Source organism: Indicator indicator, chromosome 1 (genome assembly GCF_027791375.1).
Source record: "Indicator indicator isolate 239-I01 chromosome 1, UM_Iind_1.1, whole genome shotgun sequence".
Lineage (NCBI taxonomy): Eukaryota > Metazoa > Chordata > Aves > Piciformes > Indicatoridae > Indicator > Indicator indicator.
In genome coordinates, this window is record NC_072010.1 from 70,701,375 (window position 1) to 70,726,663 (window position 25,289).

The following is a 25,289-nucleotide window of genomic DNA, read 5'->3' on the forward strand; positions in this document are numbered from 1 at the left end:
TCCTTAAAAGTAAACTCTAAAAGTTTGGCAGATCTATGCTAATCACCAGTACACACGTGGGTCCTTTGTGAGTTTTTTTAAACTCAAAGTGATTTTAGGGACAGAACCTGCTTCTTGCCTTCTGCTTACTTTACTTCTCCAGTTAAAACAAAACTGGTTGAAAGTGAAGCTCTCAGAAGCAAAATAGTAGCTTGATTTTGGCAATGGCAATCTTATTGACAATCTTAATTTCTTTCTCCTTAGATTTATGCACTGTAACTTGGTGTTTCATTATATGGTCATGATCTGATTCTCAAGTAATACAGCATGTATTTTTGCCTTTACTAAGAAACATTAGATAATACTTGCAAAGATCTTTTTTCCTTCTCACTCCTTCTCTTCCCCGTTCTCTCTGTACAAGTAGCCTTTCAAACCTATACAATCTAGAACACTCTCAAGTGAGTGGAGGAGCTGCCGGAGCTAGGCTGTCACTGTCAGCTAGATGAGACCTGCAAGGATATGGCCCCTTTGCTGACCCAATGCCATCAGCATCTCATCCTGTCATTTCCTTAAAAAGGCCTGCTTGTGCCTGTGTCACTGCTGATCTTGGGGCACTGCTGAGGCCTGGAGTGATTCAGTGGTTGCTAACCCTCCACAGAGCTAGTATGTAGAAGCCCTTTGTTAGACATTTACTATCTACCCACCAAGATACTGGGGAAGCAACTGGAGCTGAACCAGGGTTGACAGAGGCTGAAAAGGAAATCATCCTGATTTTGTCCTCCTTAATTTGGAGCAACTGATGAAAGCAACACACTATAGAGTGCAATCCTTGTGCTGTCCAGCAGACAGTTCCTCAGTCCTGGCATTTTGTTGCCACTGTTGGTCTCTGGCTTATCATGGAAAATGTGATGCCTCCAGGTTTCACATTACCACTGAGCCATCCAAGACATGGTGGTGGCAGCTTGCCACAGAAGGGTAATCTAAACCATCATTAGCCCTTCCTTGCTGTAGCTAGAAGTGGCATGAAGCCAGGAGCTGGAGGCTGTTCCCTGACTGTGGACTGTGGTTTTCTTGGTGCCTGAATTAACAACAGCAAACGTCATTTCAGATTTAGCAACCAGCTTCTTGCAATGTACCTCCCTTCCAGAAGTGCAAGGTAAGAAGCCAAACAGGTCACTGTTTATCAGGACAATACTGGGTTCCCAGAGGACAGTATTTAGTTTGGAGTATGTTTTAAATGGCTGCAGATGCCAAGGATCAGCAGAGGTTGCAAATTCTGCACTGACAGCTAACCTTCAGGTGGCCTCTCCAGGAAGCGCAGAGGCTTCAGCGATGCTGAGTAAAGTCAGAAAGACTCAAGGGCAGACAGTTTCATCAATTTTTTCCATTGTTGGTATTTCTGTTAGATTTTAAAAATCAAATGAAAACTGACAGCAGATGAAAAACAAAACAAAACCAAAAACAAACCCCAAGCTGCAATGCCCTGCCCTGTTCATCTCTAAGTATGCAATTACAATTGTGGGGGTTTTATCATGATAAAATCCATAATCATGCTGTTTTCTGGATGTTAGAGAGTCAGAATAAAGAGTTTCCATTGCTTACTTTCTCTTTTCTGGCTTCTCAGGTGGCCAGAAGTTTAATAGGAAGACTTCCTGGAGTCTCTGTTACTTCTTTGTGCTTTCATTTTGGACAACTACCTTGAGAGACTCATTTGCACTAGTATATAGTATTCATGGATCTGTGTTTTGACTGTAGTGTGAAAAATGGTGTTCAGTATTCATGAAGTTAGTCAAAATACAAGTGGTGTACCTAGGTGTATATGTATAGCATGTGGAAGGCAGGCCTTTCATCCTAGTAGCTCCTCTGTGTTTGAAGGCTAGTTAAGCAAAGCGAAAACCTCAGATAGCTTTTGCGCCATGCGACTCTTTCCTGCATGTTGAGTATATATGAAGTATCTTCAAAAATATTCTCAGCTTCAGCAACTTATTCTGCAGGCATAAAGTCTGTCCTTAATTTGTAAATTACTGTCTTCATTTATAAACCACTCTACTTGTATGCATTTATTTTAATCAATCACTGCGGTTATGAATGCCGTTCTGATTTCTGAATCAGCACTCAGGGATAAATGATAGATGGATTATTAAATTCTCTCAGCTAAGGTTCACGATGCTTAATTTTCTTAAGTGATAATATTTCATACCATAATCCTGATTTTTTTTTTTTTTGTTCTTTCTGCTTAGCAGAGTTTAACCTAATTACATGTATCGGTCTCTTTTAACAGTTGCACTGTGGAGCCATCACTGAACTTCCATAAATCACCATTTTAACTTTTTTAGGAGAAACGTTTTCAAAGGTCACCTATCACCAAAGATATTCTATCTAAAAGTTGTAACACTTAACCTGGTCTTTAGGTTCTCTTAACTCAATTACACCAATGCATCACTCATTCCTCTCTGGGTTTGCAATAAAAGAAGAATTGGTCTAGGGCCATTTTTTGGATCCCTGGCAGCAAGACACTGTACATGTACTTACCTCTTTCACAGCTGGATGGTTTCATTGTAACCCCTGGTGTCTCTCTCCAACATTTTGACCTCATAAAAGCATAATGTCACTGAATGCTGGGATTTTATGTAATTTGTTCAGAAGATTGTGGCTTTTAAATCTTCCATATGTAGTTTAGTAACAGCATTCTTGTCATCAGGCAGACTTAGTATTTTTTTCTTCATTTTGCACACACAGAAATATATACACACAAAAAATAAACTGAAGATCATTTACAGAAGCATTGGAGAAATGCAAAGAGAAGGGAAGAGGCAGAGAAAAGATAACTGAAGACTAATCATATCAAAACCAGGCACGCTTTTGCTGGTTTTTCCTATTCCTGTTACATTTTTGTTTGGATTTGGCCCCATAGAGGCCCTGTTTCTTGTCACTCTTTTATTGTGTATGTGCCCATGCATAAATTCAGGTCAGGTGTGAAACCTCTTTTTTGCATTCCTGGTAAGAATAGGTAATGTCCTTATCAACAGATAATGGGAAATCTGAACTAATTTAGCTCATGACCCTGGGTTCTTCTCATTTTCCCCCCTGCCATTACAAAAAAAATATGATGTTTGCATACTTTTTAATGTATTCAGTTCACTAAATCAGAGCTGCTTGAAATTTCCTCTAATCCTATTCCATTGAGGATTTCCCTGGACTAAGTGACACTGAATAGAACAAAAACCACATGCACACACAGATTTCAGAGATTTTCAGGATCAAATATAATATAAGGGGCACAACATTTTTAAATGAGTAGTTTGTTTTTTAAAAAAATACTGTACCAAAAGCACCATTGAATAAATGGTGTTTACTGAAAATATGCTTTGCTTGAGCTCGGCCATTAAAGTATACAAGGGCTGAGGGGTTATTTTGCAATGAAAGAATGAACCAATATATAAGGATAAAAGTAGAAAAATGGTTTAACACACAGCACAAAGATGTTTTTGAATGAATCAGACTTTGCTATTTAATTTACATTTTGAGGGCTCATTAGGATGATGAATGACACTGCTGGAGAATAAAACACACTTCCTGAACAAAAGAAAATCTCTGTAGCCTAATAACATTTTATGCCAGCACTTACATTTGTCAGAAGTGGATGCTATTTATCCCTATGATTATTTAAAAATCATTTTTATTGTCCTTTGTGCTGTGTCCTCTTCTGGGAATTTTAATTCAGAGTTTGACACCTACTTATTAACTTCCATGAAGTATGGAGTACAAAGGCTTATGCTATATAAAGAATTCTAACCAGCCATGTTTATATTGCCTGCAGCTGTATACAAATCAGCTGAGTTTGGATTCATTTATCTCAGAAATGGAGACAAATCTGAGTGGTCTAACTTTTACCCCCTCAGCAAAGTATATGTGAGTTGAGCATGGCTGACATGGGCACACCAGGAGAGAGCAGTAAGTCAACATAGCAAAGAGGACGAAATATTGGCATTAATACCAGGAATTAGGAATCTCTGTGAGCCGAAAACTTTTTATTTCATATCTTTTCCTCCTTCCTCTGGAATGGTGAGGGTGAAATAGGAATGCTAATGTTTCAAACTTCAGGCCACTCTTTAATCACTCTTTACCAGAAAACAGATTATCTCTGGAAAATGTGAAAGTATTTTGGTAAATTATACACTATCGTAATAATTGTATTTTTATGGTTTGTCTTAGAAAGCACACTGGTTTTGTATCAGACATTAAACTTTAGACCCTTGTTGAACACAAACTGTAATTTCATCTGCATTCCCTCTTCCATTCCTCCTGCAGTAGATGTGCTCAGCAGCAGTGATACCTGACCTTAAGAGTGAAACAAGTCAAAGATGTCATTTGCCTTACTGAGGGAATGCATCAGTTGCTCACTTAGCTTTTTGTGAGACCATGTAAAACAAGATGATATACAGCTTTGGTTTGTTCTTTGCAATGAGGTGGAAAAGTTTGATCTTCTTTCCTTCCCCTTACCAAAGCCATCCTCTACACTTTGCAAGAAGTCCAGATGACAATAAAGCAAGGTGGCAGTATGCGGAAAAAGCTAGTTCCTTACATCTAATTCTACAGTTTCTCATACTGATTTTTCCATGGGCAAGGTATTGCTGATTGTCTGGAACATGAGTTCCCAATTTTAGTTATCCTTTTGATTTCTGAAGAAATTGGTAGTCAGCCACTAATATGTTCTATAGATTTTTGCTGTTTCGTATTTTGTGGACAAACAAATTATGGGGCCATTTTTGTAGCACAGCGGCCTGACTGTGTCCAGGTAATTGGTGGGTAAACAGAAACATTGGGCTAGTTTCCTCCCAAACTGTTCTTGGAGGTATTTCTGGGCATCAGTGGCAGGCTGCTGATGGAGGACTTTTACTGAGTCCTTGTAGACCTCTTGGTGGCACCCAGTGGCTGTGAGTAACAGCCCTGGGGATACTGCTCAAAGTGTGCACTGTGCCCTACCTCCTGCTTTGTGAAGGGCAGAGCCTGAGAAATCAGCTTAAAGTCTGCAGGCCTGATTTGGATAAGCAGGGGTCTTGTCAACAGGCCTGTTTGTTTCGGAATACTCATTGTAGGATTTTAAGGGTCGGGGATTTTTTTTTAGGGTTTGTGAGGACTTTTCCTTTTTCAATTGATATTTAATTTTATGAGGGAATTGCCTTCTGCCTACCAAAATAGCTCCAACTCTTTTATCCTTCCTGAAACTCTGTTATCCTTCCTAAAAATACCTAGTGTTGTTCATATAGAATTGTAGCCATATTCCATATCTAAAGATATAGATACCACTAGAGATCTAAGTGTACTCCATTACACACACATCTAGTTACATACATGTTTCTGATTGTGTGGCTGTAAAGTGCTATACAGGCATTCACGGTAACATGCATGAATACAAAATGCAGGTGATTGCAGACTATTTTCAGTCAAGACATCCTCATTTAATCCTTTCCCACTGATCAAAAGGCAGGGTATGCCACTTTCAAAAATTACATCTTTTGTGTGGGTAGCATTGACCAAGCTCTGAACTGCAATAAGACACAAATAATGGGTGACTTTGGGTATGTTCACATGGCAGTATCTGCTGCACTTGCTGCTTGCACAGACTGAGAGGGCTGATGCCACGAGTACAGATGAAGAGCTCCTGCCTCTGCTGTAGGGATCCATCAACTGCTTATGCAGCAGCAGCAACTGCATGACTGCAAATTACCAAAAATCAGTGCTAGTTTATTTTAATATGCCAGACTGTAAACTGCAGCAATTCAGCAGCTGCTGTGCAAGCAGGGACCTCTGAGAGAGTATCGGTACAGAGAGATAAGGATGGAAATGTAAGCTTGGCTTCTGCCTCATTCTTGCTGTATTTTTTCTTCTTTAGCTTAGAAATGCAGACATTCTGGGTGGCAAATGAACCAGTATTATGCTTTTGCAAAGGCAATGGCTCGATTTTGTAATTGTTTTCTGGGAATGAGTAATAGCATTGTTTCCTTTTGTCTTTTATATATATGTATATATCTTTTATCCTATTACATAGTGCCATCAACAAGGTAGCCTGGTGAGTGAGTATCAGTAACTGTTCCACTCCCATGCCTGAGACCCTAAGCACGGACCTGCACAGGTGATTTGTGCAGATGGGCTGCTGTGCCTGTACAGTCCCTACAGATTAAGTGTCACAGGCATTCAGCCCACAGCTGTTGATTAGTTTCTCATCTGCAGGTATTTAAAATCCTGTTTTATTTATAGCATAAATGTATATAAAATGTGAATTAGGCAAGGATTGCTCTTTAGTGTGGATTTTTCTACCAGCTCTATAGGAGATTCAGCAAAATCATAGAAAACAGCCTTCCACAGCACAGAAACAGATAAAAGTCTTTGCCTATAACCCAGAGTATCTTGTTTCATAGTCATATTTCTCTGGCAGAAAAAGGATGATAAAAAAAAAAGAGAGGCGTTTGCCAAAAACATTTCATTCTGTTCCTCACTAAGTACCTGTTGCTGCAAATGGTACAGGAGAATCCAAGTTTTAGTGGGGCTTCCTTGTCCTCTGTCTGCCCCAATATTTACCTGGGCTGCAAATGACTTAGAGTGACATCTGCAGATAAAACATGCAGGAAATGCTGCTGGATGTATGGCTGGGGAAAGGGAGCCAGAAAACTGAAGGAAGCCCTTAGAATGTGTGTAGTCTTCTGCATCTTCAGCACTTTTCTCTGGCCTTATTACCTAATTCTCCTACATGGCAATATGGGCATACAATCAAAAATCAGAGACCAAGAACAACATTGCCCTGCTCTCCTCTCCTGGAAAAACCGTCACCAGAAACTCCAAGCCTTTCCCCAGTTCATTAATTCTCAGGGAAATGAGCTACTCATCATCCCATCCATAAGCAAACAAATAAATAAAAGATAAAATTCAGTCTGTTTAATAAGCATTCTCAGAAAACTGGAGTGCAGACTAAACATAGTAGTCTGATGATTACAAATTATTCAGTCCTATAAACAAAGCATGACAATTGATGACAGTGTGGTATCATATATCATAAATGCAGAGCATCCTTTCTCACCCAAAACAAATAGTTTGGAGTACCTCAAACCCATAACAAATAGATTTAATGCAAGATCACTGTAAAACAATGTGTGTTTCTCTGTTTCTAATGCTCTGTACAAAAGCCAGCCAAAAGCTTTCTGTGTTTTATGCATTATATTCATTTATGCTGCCAATTCTACTCAGTATTCTAGTATTCTGATTTGAAAAATCAAGATTCAATGTATTTCAAGCAACACTTGATGCATGTTCATCATAAAATTATAGGAGATGGTTTATAAAGTAAATTATGAGACCTTAATGTAATTCCTGAATTTCAGAGAGATTTTTATCTCGGTAGTTGAAGTATTGATCACAACCCTTGTATTCTATTGGCAGCTTGTTATGCAGGGCAAATCAGCTGTCATTGTTACCAATGCTGAAAATCTTGAGTAACTCGTGGTAAGTTTATTACATAGGAAGCTTTGATGCTCAGCACTCAGCGAAGATATTCAAAGTTCTTATAAAGGTGTCTTAGATCTACGATACAAGTTCAGATGTCTACTGTCAAACGACTTCTATTCAGCAAACCTGTATGAGCCACCTTTGAAAGTGAAACAGCAAGATGACACCATTCATAGCTTGACTTGTGGAGAGGTCTTTGTGCTCCCCTGCCTTTCAGTACCTGACAACTCGTTCCAACCCATATCAAAGTTGCATAACAGAATTTGTAAAAAGCTACACAGACGAGTTTAATGTGTTGAGAACAAATAACTTCTTTGTTGATACCCACTGCCAGATCAAAGAGATGGAGGGTAATGGGCCCAGGACTAGATTACCTTCAGTTGCACTGGGGAACAAAAGAATAAAATAAAACAGTGAAAAGCAGCAGAGAACAATAAAAAAAAAAGAAAATATTAACAAGTTTAAAGAATTCAGCATCATGAAACATGAATAAAAGCCACAACAATAAACTCATCCAGATCACGTAACAAAAAGGAAGCATGTGGCTTCTTGGCTTCCAGGCTTTCTAACTATACTCCTATTTTCTGTATGTGTTGTTATAATTTGGGGTGCCACAAGACCTTCCAGTTTTTAAAGGGACAGAGAGCAGCCTCTGCCACTTAAGAAATGCAGATCTGCTGTACTTAACCTAGATGGAAATGTCTGTGAGCTGTAGCAGTATTAGAGGATTTCGCTCCGTGTGGTTTCCGTTTACAATCAAACGAGGCTACATTGAACATTTCTTCCTCTAGAGATAAAATAACCTGTTTTTAAGTGGTGGATTTCCTCATTTATCAAGAAAGAAGTAAAAATAGAAATCCAGGAAGCAGCTGGCCTTTTTGAATAAAGGCCATGAAAGTTTTGGAAATCAAACCCAACCCAAACCAAACCTGAGGGCAGCCTAACCTTTCACACACCCTTTTCATGCAGTGTGATTCTGGTTTTGGTCTGCAGCCCAGTAAAAAATAAACTCTGCTATCACTGTCTGTTACTTTCATTTTATTCCCCACCTCTATATATTGTGTGTTGCATGTGTGTAAATGCAGATGCATATAGAATTTAAAGTAATTTTTCGACAATAAGGCTGTTGGGACAGCAGTTCTCTGTAGGCACCAGCTAGAGCTTTGCAGATTATACACCAGTCATGCCCTTGTGACACCGCGCTGTTTCCAAGTGACTTGTTGCTCATTTTCTGTATTAAAAAGAAAGCTGTTGTGACAATAAAACGTGTTTACTGCTCTGAGAAACATGGCCAATAGCTGTGGTCTGTACAGTTTTGTATTTCTGGGTATTTTAAGTGGTGCTCTATTAATCTTTAGCTGTGTGGGAGAGCTCTGTGCATAGAGCTGAGAACTGGCAAACATCTACTGGAAGGAAAAGCAAGCTGAAAGATGAAAAATCTGGAAAAGTTGAGGGCAAACTGTCTTCCTGCTTTCAGTCTCCCTGTTACTTGTAACAATGACAGGTCAGAAGAAAGTCAGAAAACATTGAGACTTTCAGGTGCAATACACCTTTTAAAAGACTATATGAAAAATGAAAGCCAAAAGACAAAGAACTAAGATGATTTTAATCCTGACGGATCAGTGTGGCTTCCATCACAAAAATGTTAACTAGTAGTATGCAACTACTTGGGAGATACCTACAACCTTCCCCAAACCTTGGACACTGTTTATTCTTCTGCTTCTGGTCTTCTGATTGCCCAAAGAGTAGGGTGCTGTCACGGAACCCACAGTAAAGCAGGGACAAGTGCTAGGCAGCTGCCACTTCTTGGGGCAAATGGTTCTGCAGATGCGGAGCCATCCTGACTTTTGGGGGCAAGTCCTCTGCAAGGCAGCACAGCAGTGCCTGGTTCTTGCCTAGCTGGCCAACAGGTTTTCTCCTCCCCAACCAAGGAGGACCCAATATGGCCCTGAGGTGAATCGATGGGAAAACAAATCTTTTGGTGGGACTTGGGAAAGAGAGGATGGGAAAAATAAAGAAGATATCTGTCTACTCTGCAACTTTATTAATTCTCATATTAAGACTACAGCTGATAAGATTTAAGACTTTCTTCAGGCAACTTTTGAAAAGGATTTTTGTATGATTCATACATACATGTTTGTGTACCTTGATATATACACGGTGTCATGTACATTGTTAATTGGAAGGGATTTAAATGTGTGAGCCTAAAGACATTGCAGCACTGATATTTCACTTGAAATTTTATGTGTTGTATTATCTCTGCGAGATCTTTAGAGATTGCTGTTTTCAGAAGCTTTGCAGTGAATGTGTTTCCATCAGTCTGTCACTGACCACAGTACGACTGGATTTTTCTTTTGACTTACAGGAATGTTGAGAGCACCATAAAGCTCTGCTGAGATTTTCACTGCAGCTTGAAGAATTTATAAGCTTCTGTGTGGTTTTTAAGAGAATCCACCTGAGTAGACCCACGTTGGGTATCCAGTAGGTATTTATACCCCTCTTGAGCAAATAGTTGTCCAGGTCATAATTGCCATGACCAGAATGTGTTTTTGCAGTCTTAGCAATGAGACTGAGCAGTCATTCTCTAACCAATGCATATGATGCTCTGTTCCTTACACAAAATAGACTTGTTTTATTTTAAATTCCTGATCTATATTTTCCATGAAACAATTTTATTTTGTGCAAATCAAGGAAAGAAGTGCAATGTAAGTGTCTCAGGCCAAAATTGCTTTTAAGTCATGATCCAGAAAAAGAGAGGAAATATTCATCAACTGCCCAGACAAAATAGAAAAAGTGTTTTATTTCTGGACTTGTAAATAGATTAACCTCACTGGCTTTGTCACCATATGCACACTGGTCTGCCTATTTTTCAGACCTTTTCCATCAAAAGTTCTTGGTGATTGTTGCTCTCACAAAAACAGTTATAATGAAAGGATGACATTTATTTTACTGTGAAGCAAGCACTATTAAAGTCAAAACTGTCAGATGCTGGTGACATCCTTGGACTAGCAAAATGCTTCAGTAGAAAGCCAAATGTTATTCTGCTCTCCGGATCGTGAGACCTATTAAGCCTGGATCAGGTCTCAGACTCTAAAATTGAGAAGGCAATTTTCAGCAATAGGGATTAATGATAGATTTGTTTTCTCTCTAGGAAAGAGTTTTTCCATCTCTGTATATCAGCCTATCATGAGAAATAACTGAGTGTTACCTTCAGGAGATACAGGCTGCTGGTCAGAATTTTGGGCTCTAGGCTGCTGCATGAAGATCCTGTCATCCTCTTTTAGCCTGCTGTGAAAACGACACCCTTTTTGGTGAGGTATTGGGTAGAGCAATGTCATTGTTACCCATCATGACAAAAATCACCCTTGTTTCCTTTATCCTGTCCTCAGCCTTCTTAAAAGGGTGGTCACCCACAGTTTTTAATAGCATTTTAATGTTAATATCTTTCATTTTGACTTAACAAAGATACTGTTCAGGTGATTCAATGTTTCATCAACATTGATTTCCTCATGCCAGGCTCCATTTCTTACTCTCTCCACCACAGCCCAAAGGGTAGATTTTTCCCCGTGAGCTGTTTCTAAATGGATGTAAATAGGCTTTAAGGAATGCCTGATAGATGTTACTCTTTTCATCAAACACTCATGTACAGCAGCTTTCTTCCATCAAGGCCTTTTGAGGGAGAGATTTCTGCAGAGTTGTGTACTGTAAAACCTTCTATCTGTAAGAGGTTTAACCCTTTCTGCACGATAGTTCATGATCACATAACCTTTAGCTCAGTGGGAATGAATACCAATTATCATTTATAAACAGTTCCTCTCATTATGCGCCTATTTATGGCATCTTTTATAGCTTGCTAATTACAAGCACACAAACAGAAATGTTTGGAGTTAACTAATGTAAACAGGGATGTAATTGATTTTCACGTTGAATAGTTTTTATTGATTTATTGCTAATTAACATTTTTAAAAGATCTCTTGGCAAAATAATCAATTTAATTTATTGAATATTATACTAGCTGATGGTAAATTCATATTAAAATGTCACAAAAAGATTAACAGTTCCATAGCACTTGTTTTTCCAACTGTTGCAACTATACAGATGTAACATATTCTCCCCAAACACACGCAGGCAAGATGTTAAATGCAAGCGATTGGTCTCAGTCCAGGTCCTAGCAGACAAGTGTCCACATCACTAAAAGCACCCACATTCCAGTTGACACTAATGGGATCTGTGCAGCAGGGAGGACAGGCGTCTAGTGGGGAGAAAAGCTCCCAGGGCAGTGTCTTTGGGGCAGGTGTTGAAGGACTGTATGAGCTGAGGGGAGAAGCCCATACCTTCACTAAAAAGCCTTTCCTATCACAAAACCAAAAGGCTCTGGTGTTCCTAATGGAAACTTTCCAACAAATAGACAGCTGTGTCAGGCAAGCAGTCACTTAATGAGTTCAGAGCATGCATGCAGTGCTTCAGGAAATGTAGTATGCCAAAGGCATTTCCAATTTTTAGGTGAGAAGAGGGGCTGTGGAACTCCATTCAGAGGGTTGTTGACAGCATTTCGGTGTATGTCAGTTACCTTCAGTTCCTGTGGACTTCACTGAAAGCCAAGGTCACTTACTCAGCACCTCCCAGGATCGAGCATGTAGCAAAGAGTAAAATTGCAAGTTGCAGTCTTCATTATTACCATCTCATTATATTTTTCAAATGGATAGCAAGAGAGTGTAATCACATCAGACCCTGTTTTTTCATTAGTGAAGAAAAACATTAATATATTGTGACATGATATTGATTTGATACAATCAATCTTTCCCAATAACAATAAAGCCTTTATATTTTATTAATAGAACTAAGCAGTTCTTCTCCATTACAGCTCCTTTTTATTGTTCTGGGTCACAATGTAATTCTGGCATGTTTGGATTTTTATTTTTATTAATATAATGTAAAAGCCTGTAAAATTGTTCCACCGATCTTCCAGTAGCTTTCATTTGAGACTCCCACAAATCTTTTATTAGATGAAATGTTACCAGTGCAGCTCCACTCATTGACTGTTCAGTGGCCCTTAGGGGTGGAGAGGATGGGGAAGTTTCAGAAGGGTTCTTGGCCTCTAATTGTCTTGATTTTTTTTTTTGTGGTGTAGACACTGAGACTTGACTTCAAACCATCTCATCAGTTTGAAGATGATCTCTCAATACCTGGCTGGACCCAGGACTTCTAGACCCCTTCCAAATTGGACTGTAGGTGTCTAAGCCCTAACGAAGATCTCAGTAGCCATCCAGACAGTCGACCTTCAGCATCAGCTCATTTTCTGACCCCAAACTTTCCATACTTAGTTTAGGTCAGACACTACATGGGCAGGAGGTGCTTCAAGCTCTGGGCAGGCCATGGGTTCACACTAGAGGAGTTACATTCTAACCTCATCTCCCTGCTACTTAAAGTACAATACAGTGCATGCCTTTACTTACATATCCACAGTAAATCCATCTTCAGCTAGATGCCAGCCTTACCCTCAGGATACTTTCATGCCCCTCAGGTCTACATAGGAGGCCAGTATAGCCTAAGGCTGGTGGTACTCTGGCTTTTGGCATTATAAACTACTCTACAGACTTTGTTCTGGGAAGCTCTGCTCTCCAAAAGCTGCTATCCTATACTTTAGTTGTGGGAGAGCTGCTGAGCACACTGTCCTGAGTGAGTATCACTCATCAAGAGCAAAATGTACTCTTGTGTGATTAGTATCCCCTTTCTAGTGCGCACAGCAAGTCTATCGTATGATTTGGCCTTTCTCTCTAGTTTTTGATTGAGTTTTGATTAAGCTTCTTCAATTAGCCAGAACATGTTCCTAATACAAGACTAGGGCATTATGATATTCCACTTGCAGTGAGGCCCCCAATTAGTACAGCCAGATTCTTTCGTCAAAGCAAAGCTAGATGACTTTCATCACTTGCTCTTCATTCCTTTTTTTTTCCCTTGAAATGAAATCTTTGTTAACCTTTCTCCTCTTCCCTTTTGTACCAAGAACAATGTTGCAAGATCCCATGGTAGGAAAAATAATCCCCATAATAAATATGAAAGCTCCATTTCAAAAGGGAATGGGCTTATTAAGGCTAACAGTTTATTAACAGTCACTGTAAATTAGGTGAATTTAATAACTTTAATTAGTGCAACACTTTCTGACACAGTGCTTGAGGAGAATTCAGCTGTTCATCCTCATCTCCCCCTTGCACATCTCTATGCCAAAGGAAGAAGCAGCAGCAATTTCTAGTAGTAGAAGAGAAACAGCTCCTACTTGTAGCAGTGCAGAGTGCAAGAGAGAAGTACTCTGTCAGCTGACCATGGCAACTGGCACTCCAAATCAGTAGTAAGAAACAAGTGCAAAGTAAAGCTTTCAAATACCAAGAACAACAGAAAATCAAGCTCTCTCAGCAGTCTCCTATTCTCTCTTTCCTTGGTGTAACCTTACTCAGTTCAGCCATGCTTGCCTACATCCTCAGGGAGAGACAAGGAGTCTTCTCCCTTTAAGGGCTGTGCACAAGTGTTACTATTGCTGATTGGTGAAATGAAGCAGACTGCAGTCTGCTGTGGCTCCTTGAAGTCCAGCCTTCTTACATGTACATGGAAACTTTGATGTTAGGTCTCATGTCAAACATCGAGATGAAAATGCCATTCTCATTAAAGAAAAAGGAGATTTTTTTTTTTTTTTAAATACTGAATTTAATTCTGTTCTGGTCAGAGGTTTTTCTTACTCAGGCCTTTTCTTATGGGATGTTCCAGTTTATCAGAACTAAAAATGTCTGCATCTTTGTTGATTTTGACCAAACCTGTTTTCATTCTTGTTTGAAGAAAATATTTTCTTAAAGTAAAAAATTACCAGATTTGGAGTCAAAGTGAAACATTTCAATATTTTGGTTTAGAGACTTCTTGATTTAGGCCATATCTTACTCTGTAAATACAAATTTTATTTCTGTTTCTTAAAATTTGTCATTAAAGTATCAAACTTTCATGTCTCAGCTCAACTGGAGAACACTTCTTAAAATACAATTTTGAAGGTAGTGATGCTACACAACTGCATGTTTAACGGAAGCATAACCAATGGGATAAAATCTACATGTAGCTGTTTGTCTGCCTCTCCACCACAATTCAGTATGAAAATACATTCCAACACATGGGCATTTCCTGAGGAATCAAAACCAGAGTTTTTAACCATGTTGAAGTCTAATCTTTTGACCATCCCACCTTTCCCAAGGCCTGAAGTTGTGCTGTTTCTCTCCAGAATGGTGTCGGTTCAGCAAAGCCCTGCCATAAAGACCCTTTTGAAGGATCTAGCACATGTAAGGATATCAACAGCAAGTTAAGCATGGAATGTCTAAAAGCCTTTTCTGGGCATTTGCAAATAATCTCTTCCAAAAAATGCTTTTGCACAGCCTGGCTATATTTCCACAGAAACCCCAGAATTCACGTCTCAGGCACATCTCCCTCTTGCATTTCAACATTTAATTCCATGACTTGAAGGTGTTAAGGTCTCTCCAGAGAAATGATCAAAAGGAAACTTTGTTGAGGGCAATGGTTCTCCACAACCCAACGGACAGAGGCTGCATGTATGAATAAGCGAAAAGATAAGGACTTTACTTATTTTCTCCATACTGAAAATTCCTTTCTAGCAAATTGTATAGAAAGTGGTATATATACATATGTTGGTGTGTGTATCTCCGTACTTTCATGGTCTTCCTTGGCATAGAAACATTTCTAATATGCTTTCACATCAAGGTCCACTGATGTGGACTTTTTTCCTATTTTTTGTTAGTCATGGGTTTAGGTTATTGTCTGCAGTATTTACTGCCTGAGGCTTTGCTTTAGGCCCCAGGGGAAATCCTGCAGCCTCAGGTTAAGCAATGCTGTGCTGTGCCTCTGCAGAGCAGGGTTGAAAGCTGCCCAGGAAGCAAAGATAACACCCAAAGGATGTATATGTGGCAGGCGTGGCAATGCCTCTGGTTGCAGATGACTGGCATTCAAGTGCTGACACACTCAGCCTGACACCTGCTGAGTGGAAGAGGGTGAATATGTACCTTGGCCTTTGGATATCTTAATCATGCTACATTTATATTGGTGCCAAAAGCCAGTATCTTTTGGAGACTTTGTAAAAACACTTATCACAGTCTAAATAATAACAGTACCAAAAGCTCACATCATAAAAATCTCTTAGGCTAAAATGGAAATAGATCCTTGCAGAAGATTATGCTTTCTTTCTTTCTTTCCTTCCTTAACACAAAGATTTGAAAGGACAGGAAAGTATCACAGATAGGCAGTTCCTTTCAGAGAGGTTTCTTAATATATCTCCATGTGAAAGCTGTTGGTAAGGGAAAAAAAATAAAGTAATGCTCTGAAATAAAATTTGTACAGATGTAGCTTTTTTTGAAATTACATCCCATTTCTCAAGAATTCGATGTAGCCTTTAGTCAGCCTTATTTCTTACAGTTCTCTGTGCTTTGCATGGTAATTAGCTGCTCGTGTTATCAGTGGTGCAGTGCTCCCGGCTATTTCTTCAGCAGCCGCTGCCGTTATCCTCAGCGGCAGCTCCTCACATCCTCCTGCCAGACTCTGCACCAGCCACACGTGTGTGCAGATGCTTGGCGTTCTTCAGGCTGTGCTGACTGGGTAATGAAGGCAATGGGTAAAGCAACAGAAAGGGAAGAGGCTGGAGCCCACTTCTCCCTGTTAGCTCCCTGGGACTTGCCAGTGCTTTGCTGGTGGTTCATTGGAGGTTCGGTGATGTGAGGTTTTTTATGACAGATCACAAAATGCAAAGGGAGGCAAATGAGCTGGGCTGATCAATGTCGGAATAAATACAGGGTAGCAGCTCCTCAGCTTAGTTGGGAGCAGCAGCCTCAAAACCTCTATTTTGTCTTTTTTGTTGTTGTTTTTGTTAAGTAATTAAAACGTTTATTGCACAAGCATACTGTAACACACAGTTAGACAGGGTGCAGGGACTGTTTTGCGCAGATTGCTGACACTGCTGACATCAGCCTTATGCAGGTGCTGTGTCACACAGCCAGGACCAGAGCAACAGGGTTTGGATCAGGCAACTCCACTGATACAAATAGTGCATCAAGTGCTCTGTGCTATTTGTTGCAATCACTTCTTTTTAATTCACTTTTCAATAAATGTTCACCAGTTTGAGTTTTTTTAATATTTAAAATACAGCCATGAAGTTAAATTCAGGTGGCCAGATTCCCAGGCATCATGGCTTTCTCTACAATATAAGTAGAAATGTAATAAATAAGAGCTACAAGTGAGAATAGTTTTTTCCATACCAACATCTACAGACAATTTAGGCACACCTTAGGTCCTGCAATAATCCTCTACGTTGTGTTATACGAAAAAAATAACAGCCCCAGGCCATATGAAGTCACTTGCTGTGTGCAGAGTATTGTGTCTAAACTTCCTCATCCTTATTTTAGAAAGTTTGATATCAGCAGTATATCCCAAGTATTCAAAGCAAACATAAAGAAATGTATATTTGGCACTCAAGAGTTGAAGAACAAAGAGGAAAATATAGACATAGAGGGTTTTTTCAAATATTGTTTTGAGTTTTTCACATCTTGTCTTTGATTTTGTGTTTCCAGCTGCTTTTTTTTTTTTTCCCTTTTGATAGGCAGTGTGATGATATTGAGACAGAGATGTGAGAAGTTACTTTACTCCCTGCCCAGAGATATGATGTGCTAGGGGAATAGCTAAAGTTTTAGTTCTGTGGTAATGGGAAGTGCAATTTCTTGCTGATGAGTATTTGCAGACTCATTTGATTACAGGTGTTGGATGGATATTTAATTTTATATGAGATGCTTGTTTTTAACTCTAATCTGGAATAGCCTATTGCCAAATTTACCTTTAGTATTTTTGTCATCAGACAAAAGTGAAGAGCAGCATTTTGCCATATGTTCAATGTGTATAGTAGGAGATAGTAGATCTTCTCAACCCTCTTCCTGTAACACGACAATGGACTAGAATAGCAAACTTGAGGTCAGGCAACTGATTCATTGCTCTGTAAACAAGGTGCTCATGATGAGGGCTTTACCCTCTTCACTGTTGTTAATGGGATAACAAATTATAAGCCATGGTTTGGGGAAGGAAATGGAGTAAATGGATGGAAAACCACAAGGAGAGGAGGAATAAAACCTGGCTAATATGAATTTTTAAATTCTTAGATATACAGAGATTGTTGTGGTGATTCTCTCTGTCTTGTTAGCTTCATTGACAACATGCACTCTTACACTTGCACCCCTGCTCCAGTGTCAGGAAGGCCACACATCACTGTGCAGCTCCTTGGGGAGAGGGCTGAGATCAGAACAGGGCAGTCTGCTTGAAGGCTGCAGGGTCTCTTTGGCATCTATACATCATATAGGAGTAATTCTCCAAAGGCTGACTTTATAGCATTCTTAGTTCCTTTCCCTCTGAAATCAATGTTGTTAACTCCTGGTGAGCTGTAAAGCGGACGGACTGTGTTACACAAAAAAGAGTTAGTATGATGCATTTGTTTAACAATCAAGGGCCATATCCAGCAAAAAAATATCAGGAGTGCTGACAATAAAGCACTTACAACTTTCTATGAATTAGCATGAAGTAACATGCACAAAGAAATTGTGATACATAAATTGCTCGCTTGCATATGCGTGGCTGTTGCATTTCTGACCTTGGTTACAGCTGGTAGGCCATGAGTGGCTGTGAATCCAGACCTCCTCAGTCATTCAGCTCAGGCTGGAGAATGGCAGTGGCAGTGACAGTGTCCAGGAGCAGGACTTGCCCACACTGGCAAGTGGGATCATTTGGGTCTAGTAGGCACAGAGGTATTAATTTTTGAAAACGCCTTGTGATTTTTTTTTTGGGTGCCCAAATACCAATCCAGTAGAGAAGTCTGATTTCCAGGTAAGAAGAGCTCAGTACTTTGGAAAATCAGATTGCCTTAATGTTTCAACAGTGGGCACCTGTAAACTCAGAACTTCTAGGTATTTTTTGAAAAAGTGATGTGAAGATGAAGCTCACCTACCTGCTAGCTCTTTGAGGATAGGAAAATTAATCATATTGGTTTTGTTTCCATGCCCCCTTGCTGTATGGGAAGATTCTTTCTGAGTTAAATCTGTTTTGCAAAAGGAAGAAAACTTTTCTTTGAGGAATTATCAGTGAATTTAGTGTGGTGAAGTAAATCTCCAGAAAAATTGTGTGAGGCAGCAGCCATCTGTGGAAAGTTGCAGGAGACAGGCACCCTCTCAAGCTTTGTCACCTCCATCCATCATGATCCCTCTCTTCCCAGTTGTTCTGGGCAGCACAAGGCGGGCTGTGGGCAGGAGGCATGTGAGAGGGGGTGTGGCATAAGTATGGCAGTCTGGTGATTTGTGCTGCCTCATCTTTGCCGGGAGAAGTTTGGGTCCTAAAGAACCACCAAGCTGAGCATGTAGATGAGGCACTGGCTGGATGATTCCTATAGGGGGATGCTTTTATTTCTCCTCTCCAGAGTGGCTCTGGAAATACTGAAAGAGTATCTCAGTTCAGGAGAGCTGAATTCCTCTGTGCCCTCATTTCCACAATGTATGGGTGGGTTTAGGTTGGCATTTTAGGGAATTGTAGCCTCCTCAAGACTGCTGTGCTGCCAAATCCATGCCTCATGCTCAATGTTGCCATCTCTGCAGCTCTCCCATCACCACCACAGCTGGCTTTACCCTGTGTGTTGTCAGGCTTTGCATAGGCAGTGTCACTGCAGGGTCTTTCCTGCACAAAGGATGCAGAGAGATGTTATTTTTATGATACAAATAAATGCACATATTGGTTCTGGGTACATGCAATAGCTGTTGTGCTTATGCTCATGTGTAGTACAGCCAAAACAGCGAGAACTGCACCCAGAAGTGGTGTAAACAAAATCCTACAAATTTATACAAATATGTTGCAATCATATGTAAACATTGCAAATATTACATCTTCCTGTAGTGCTTGATGGAGAATAATTTGAATATTTTAAGCAGTGCTACTTTTCAGATGCTGGAAAGACAGCCTCATTTTGAAACTGTAATAGAGGTTGGAATATATTTTACGTGACAACCGTGTCCTAAAACCTGTTATTTGTTATTTCTTTTTAAAACACAAACAAACTACTTTCTCATTTTGTTTACAGGACAGTGGAACAGGAGATAACAGCTGCATTGAAGAAATATTACGGGTAGGAATCCTTAAGAACACTTTTTTTGCAGTACCATTTTGTTTACTCTAAAAAGTCAAGAGAATAGCAAGAATATTGCAATTACTACTATCAAAAATACTATTCTTTTAGACTGTTATCTTTCTAGGGGAAAAAAATAGGCAAAATTACTTCCTTATGAAAAATAATTGAAAAATCTGTGAAAACAGCCTTCCACAGCCTCTCGATTTCACTGCTACTTTGTGCCAGTACGGCTGACCTTCATGCATGCAGAAGCAGATAATAGGATAAATTATAAACTGAAATGTACAATGATGTTTCAGGTTTACAAACCATGCAAAGTGCATGTTTCCATTAATCATGACTGTCAAAAATCTTAATTTTGAAGGGAGGTCTAGGAAGGTCATTTTCCACCTGGATTTAATTAGAATCCATTATGTAATGTCATTATGTCCATTATGTCCATTATATAATGACAATGCAGAAAATCCATGGTTATTTCCATATTTCATTAATATTTCTTTTATCTTAGTAATTTCTAGTTTATTTTCATGGAATGAATTAATACACATCCAGACAGCTCTGGGCTTGAATCACCTTTGGTATTGATTATTTTCTGAGGCAGGCAAATTTATAAACAATGAAACCTTGTCATGTATTTCAGCTAGTGATTTTTTGAGTTCTTTTTCTAAACATAATTTGACAATTCACAATGCTTGTAAATCTGATATAACAGTAATTGAAACACCAAGCAAGGTAGATTGAATGGTAAAATGGCCCTATTACTGTGCACGCTTCCAGCTCTTGGATATTCGCTACCCAAATATTTTAGATTGTTTATAAACTATTGGGCTATAAATATTTGGTTTAGAGATTAGTAGTGCATTAAGGCTGTTCTTTCTAAAGGCATTTCTCCCTTCTCCTTGAATATGTTAAATACAGCTTTTAATTCTTAAACTGGACAAAGAGTTTATCGAAGGGTAATGATGTATTGCTTATGACTTCACTGTCAGAGCTTTTACTCAGCTAACATTTACAAAATGGGCTTTTGTAGGACTGAATTGCATATTCAACAAGCCTTAGCTTCAATCCCTGCTGTTTTGTTACAAATTAGCAGTAGATAGTATAATTCATGAGAGCTTTTTACATTTTTCACGATGCACTAAGTATATGATGAGATGTGAAGCTCATTCACCCCTTTTTTACACAAGGCTTGTAAAACAAGCAGTCAAAGAAGCTGGTGGTCTTCCTCCTTAGGTTGCGCGCTTTGGTTTATGCGATTATGCAAAAAATGTAGAAGAAACATGGTTCCTTCTATGCAGGGGAACATAGGTACATAAGAAACCTCAGCTGGTAAGAAAAATGCACTGTATGGGTACAGATGTTAAGATGCATCTCCAAAGTAGTGAACACAGCCACTGCTTTCTTTTCATTTTGTTTTTTCTCCGTGTGAGCATTCCTCGAGAAACATTTTTATGACACTTCAGAATATCCTTGGATGGGACCCTTTTATTCATGAGCACTTACTCACAAATTCTTTGCTTAGGAATTTAATAAAACAACCAAACTTTTCATCAGTCTCTTGCTGTCTGCTGAGACTTAGTAAATAAAAATAAAGAACATGATGTTTTCATCCTCTAGCTCTTGTCCTCACATAAATACTCAGTCATAGTGGGTAACCTCTCCAATCTGCCCAGCCTCCAGGTCTACAAACTGGTTATCACTTTCTATTCTGAACTTCCCTTATGTCCCTGTACCTAAGACCACATGTAAATCTTGCAGGCTGTTACTCCATAGCATTTCTAACTGAAGCTCTTCACTCACAAAGATGTAAGTTTCAGGTCTACATTTTCATTGCACACCATGATTGCTGCAACATCCTTTCCTAGGCTTTGACAAATGCAACATTACCCACCTCAATTCATGCTGCTGCACAGATCATTTCTACCTTGACATCTTGCCCAAAGGTATTTGTCCTTACATCTCACTACTGTCATCTCCTTCTCTATCACATCAAGTACAGCTGTTTGTCTCTCATTTTAAGGCCTTAAGTCTACCAGTCCAGTGTAACATACTAGCTCCCACTTTAGCTTACCTGGCGATGCCAGCCTCCATCAGTGTTGCATAGTTTTACATCAAATACATTCTCCCATGATTCTCATCAGATCTAAGAAGCTTTCGCAGTTAGCTCCATGCCTCTGAAGAGCCTCCTTTTTCATAAGGACTGGAAAAACAGTGGTATGGTCAGGGATATACCACTGTTATTCATGCTTGAGTGTTGTTGTCCCACTTGTCCCTTTGTCAGGTCACAGGATCACAGGATGACAGGATGTCAGGGGTTGGAAGGGACCCAAAGAGATCATTGATTCCAAACCCCTACCAGAGCAGGGCCATACAGTCTAGCTCAGGTCACAAAGGAACGCATCCAGACAGGCAGATATATCCATGTGCTCTCTCTTTTTGTCCTGAAAAGTGAACTTTCTGGATCAGGGAACTGTCCATGCCCTCTTTTTGTCCTGAACAGATCCATTTTGTTTCAACACAGACTTTCTAGTTTTCTAAGACAGATCATTTATAAGGAATGCCATTCCCATGTTTTTGTTGGAGGTGCTATTCACATAGTAAAGCAAATTTAGCTCCTTTTCAGACAGAGTGTGTGAAGCTCCTGTGGAGGCGCCCAAAAGCAATCAATGAAAAGCCACAGGAGCTTCAATCCCTCTTTTCCCCTCCAGAAAAGGTGGCAGGCGCATTGCAATGTGTTTAGTATCAGGCCACTCTGCTGTCAGGAAAAGGAAGAATGTGCTTAAAATTTATCTTTTTAAGAAACTTTGCACCCTATTTTAGCTGCCTCTTGCACAAAGCAAAACTCCATGCAGAAGTCAGGCTATGGCTTTTTGCAGAGGATAGGTACTTCCACAGCATGTCTGTGTTTCCTGTCAAGACCAAGGGCTCCATCTGTTCCCCTGTGTTTCCTTCCGTCCGGAAGTTGGAGAAGGCAAGTACTAGTTTGTGCATAGATCTTGTCAACCTCTGGTTTCAGGACAGGGCCAGAGCTAACATTTGGACCTGGACTGCAAAATCATTTCAGGCATAACTTTAAAACCACCAAATCTTATTTTGCACTAACTGTGACATGTACTTTTTGACTCTGTCCTGTCTGGTGCAATGCGGGCAGCTTAAGTCTAGCCTTTTTCGATGCCATTTTAGCGAATGTATCAGAGCTCCATAGACTTTGTAATTTGACAGATTCTTTGGCACAAAACTACAGTTTGCAAAGAAAGCCCCCAAGAGCTAAGAGACAGAACAGAACTGCTTCGAGTCCTGAAGGAGGTTGATTAACAAGATAGTAACCCTGTGGAGATTGGAGCTGTTGTAAGGACTCCTCCTGACTTTATAATCACTGCAGGAATCCTGAACCTCATCTAACCCCATGCACTAATTTATAGTAACTTCTTCAAAGCGTAGTGGCTTCTCTGTCCAGCTGCAGGCATACACATAGAGGACAGAGAAACTTCTAAGAAAGCCTGCAATGTAAATAACTCCACTAGGGCCTAGTCACAGATGTAATGTCAAATCAGGTGAGAAAAGCCTCTTTACTCGTCAGTAGCTGTAAAAGCAATTCGTTTTAAGCTTTTGCATAGTTGGTGGAGGATATGGTAGAAAACTTTGAAGCAGAAAATAAGAGTTAACTCTACAAAAACATCCTTTTTTTCTACCGTGCCTGGAGCACTTGCTACATGAGTTCCTGAGACAACACCAAAGCTAACCTATTCACTTCTTGATAAAACACAAACTTGCTAAGTGAGATTAATAATTTTGACTGATTTCTATTTGATTTAATTATTGTGTGTAGCTGTGTGTTTTGTTATGACTTGTGGGGTTTGGAGTAAACACTTATTTTGCTGTAGTACCTGCAAAAAAATGGGAGCAGGAGGAGTCCTGTGCCTCCACTAAGCTAACTGTTGCAACCAATATTGGATGCACTCTGAGTGTATTTGCTACGGATTTAAGGAGAAAAGGAGTGTGTCAAGTGCAAGCAGTTCTTGGTTTGTAAGATAAGTGCTTGGAGATTGATCTGGCTATTCTTAGTCTTAACTGTGTTTTCCTAGAGTTGCAGTAGCTTTGTTGAAAGGAAACCCACAGGCAAGCTGAGCTTCTAATTATTGAAGATGTTCCTTGTGAATTCCCTGGGTTTTTTTGGTGTTGACGTGAGAGGTGTTGAACATCCATTGAGACAGGCATAGTTTGAGTGTTTGACCTGCAAACAGGGTCTGGCTGCAGGATGTGGAGGCAGCAGGAAGCTGATAGAGCAACAGCAAAGGAGAGAAAGGGCTGGAGGAAAACCAAGCACAGCCAGGTGACGTGGGATAACATGTAGCAGTGAGGAAGCAGGATGGGGTGTGGGGTGGCAGCCAGGTGAGTTTCTCTCAGGGAAGGTAGAAAAACCAGTTGGGGAGGCAGTGAAAGGACTGAGGCTGTAGCTGCAAATATCACTTCCAGTGAAGGGCAGGTCTGCTTGGTGTCACAAGCCTCCTGCCCCAGGGATAAGCACCCACTGGTGGCCTTGCAAATAGGTCATGACTCCCCATGGCTACAGGACATCAACTTACAAAACCATGGCATTTTAAGTGTTACAACTTTGATGAGTAATTTGCTTGAGTCTTTCTACCCTGTGAAAATAATCAGTGTATATAGAGTGTCCCTTATTTGGACAATGTTAAAAACAGAATTAAACTAGAATCTTTTTATGTATTTTTCCCCTTCCCCACTTGGGATCCCTTGGCTCATTAGCAGGCTTGCTAATCCTTTAGCAGAAAGCGTTAAGGATCAGCCCATCAAATATTCAAGTTTTTTTTTTTCAAACCTGAAAAGCCATATGTGCTGTGAGATCAGCTGCACTCCATCAGCTGATTGAATTAAAACAAGAGCAGAGGTAAATTAGAAACTGTCTGCACAAGACAAATCCTGTGAAAACATGAAATCCTACCAAACACACTGTCACTGTGAATAAGCATCACAGTCAGTGGAGCACGTGTCAATACTTAGAGGGGAGAAAAATCAGTTTCTTAGAGGTAGGTTGTTAGTTCAACAACTGTGAACTGCTGCCTTGTAAATGTTAATGACTGCAAGATCCCACTGGCTGCAGTTAAGCTCCTGGTGGAGTTGGACATGTGAAGAATTACAGAACACAAATATGGTAATCAGCAATATATTTCTAAACACTTCTCTTGCCTTCCAAAGCAGAGGGAAAAACCTACAGGTAGAATGAGACTCACTTTGCTACACAGCTCTAGTGCAATAGCTGCCTCTGCACTAGCAGAGTGATTTATTGCATTCTCACTGCTGGAAAGAAATTGCTGGGCAACTTTGGGAGGGAGATGAGAAGGTCACCTTCAGCATGGCAGTTTCATGGGGAAATTTGGGTTGGCTTTTGAGACTAAGCCTCTTGGAAAAGTCCTGGAAAATTTTCAGGAGGAACACAGCAACCTCAGACAAAAGGGGTAGTAGAGGAAAGAGAAGGTATGGAGACTTAGAAGCACCCCCAATTTGCTAACACTACCTTTCTTGCTTGGTCTCATTGAATGCAGAAGTACTACTAAATGTCAGAATCATATTAAAAAATTATCAGATGCAT

General features: G+C 39.9%; 1 protein-coding gene across 1 annotated transcript in view; it reads left to right on the forward strand.

The window, feature by feature from the left end:
* Window positions 1-25,289, forward strand: part of AFF3 (ALF transcription elongation factor 3) — a 324,954-nt gene that overhangs the window by 112,868 nt on the left and 186,797 nt on the right. The window contains exon 5 of the mRNA XM_054382846.1: window positions 19,631-19,675. Coding sequence (XP_054238821.1) covers window positions 19,631-19,675 — 45 coding nt within the window. The remainder of the gene's footprint in view (window positions 1-19,630; window positions 19,676-25,289) is intronic.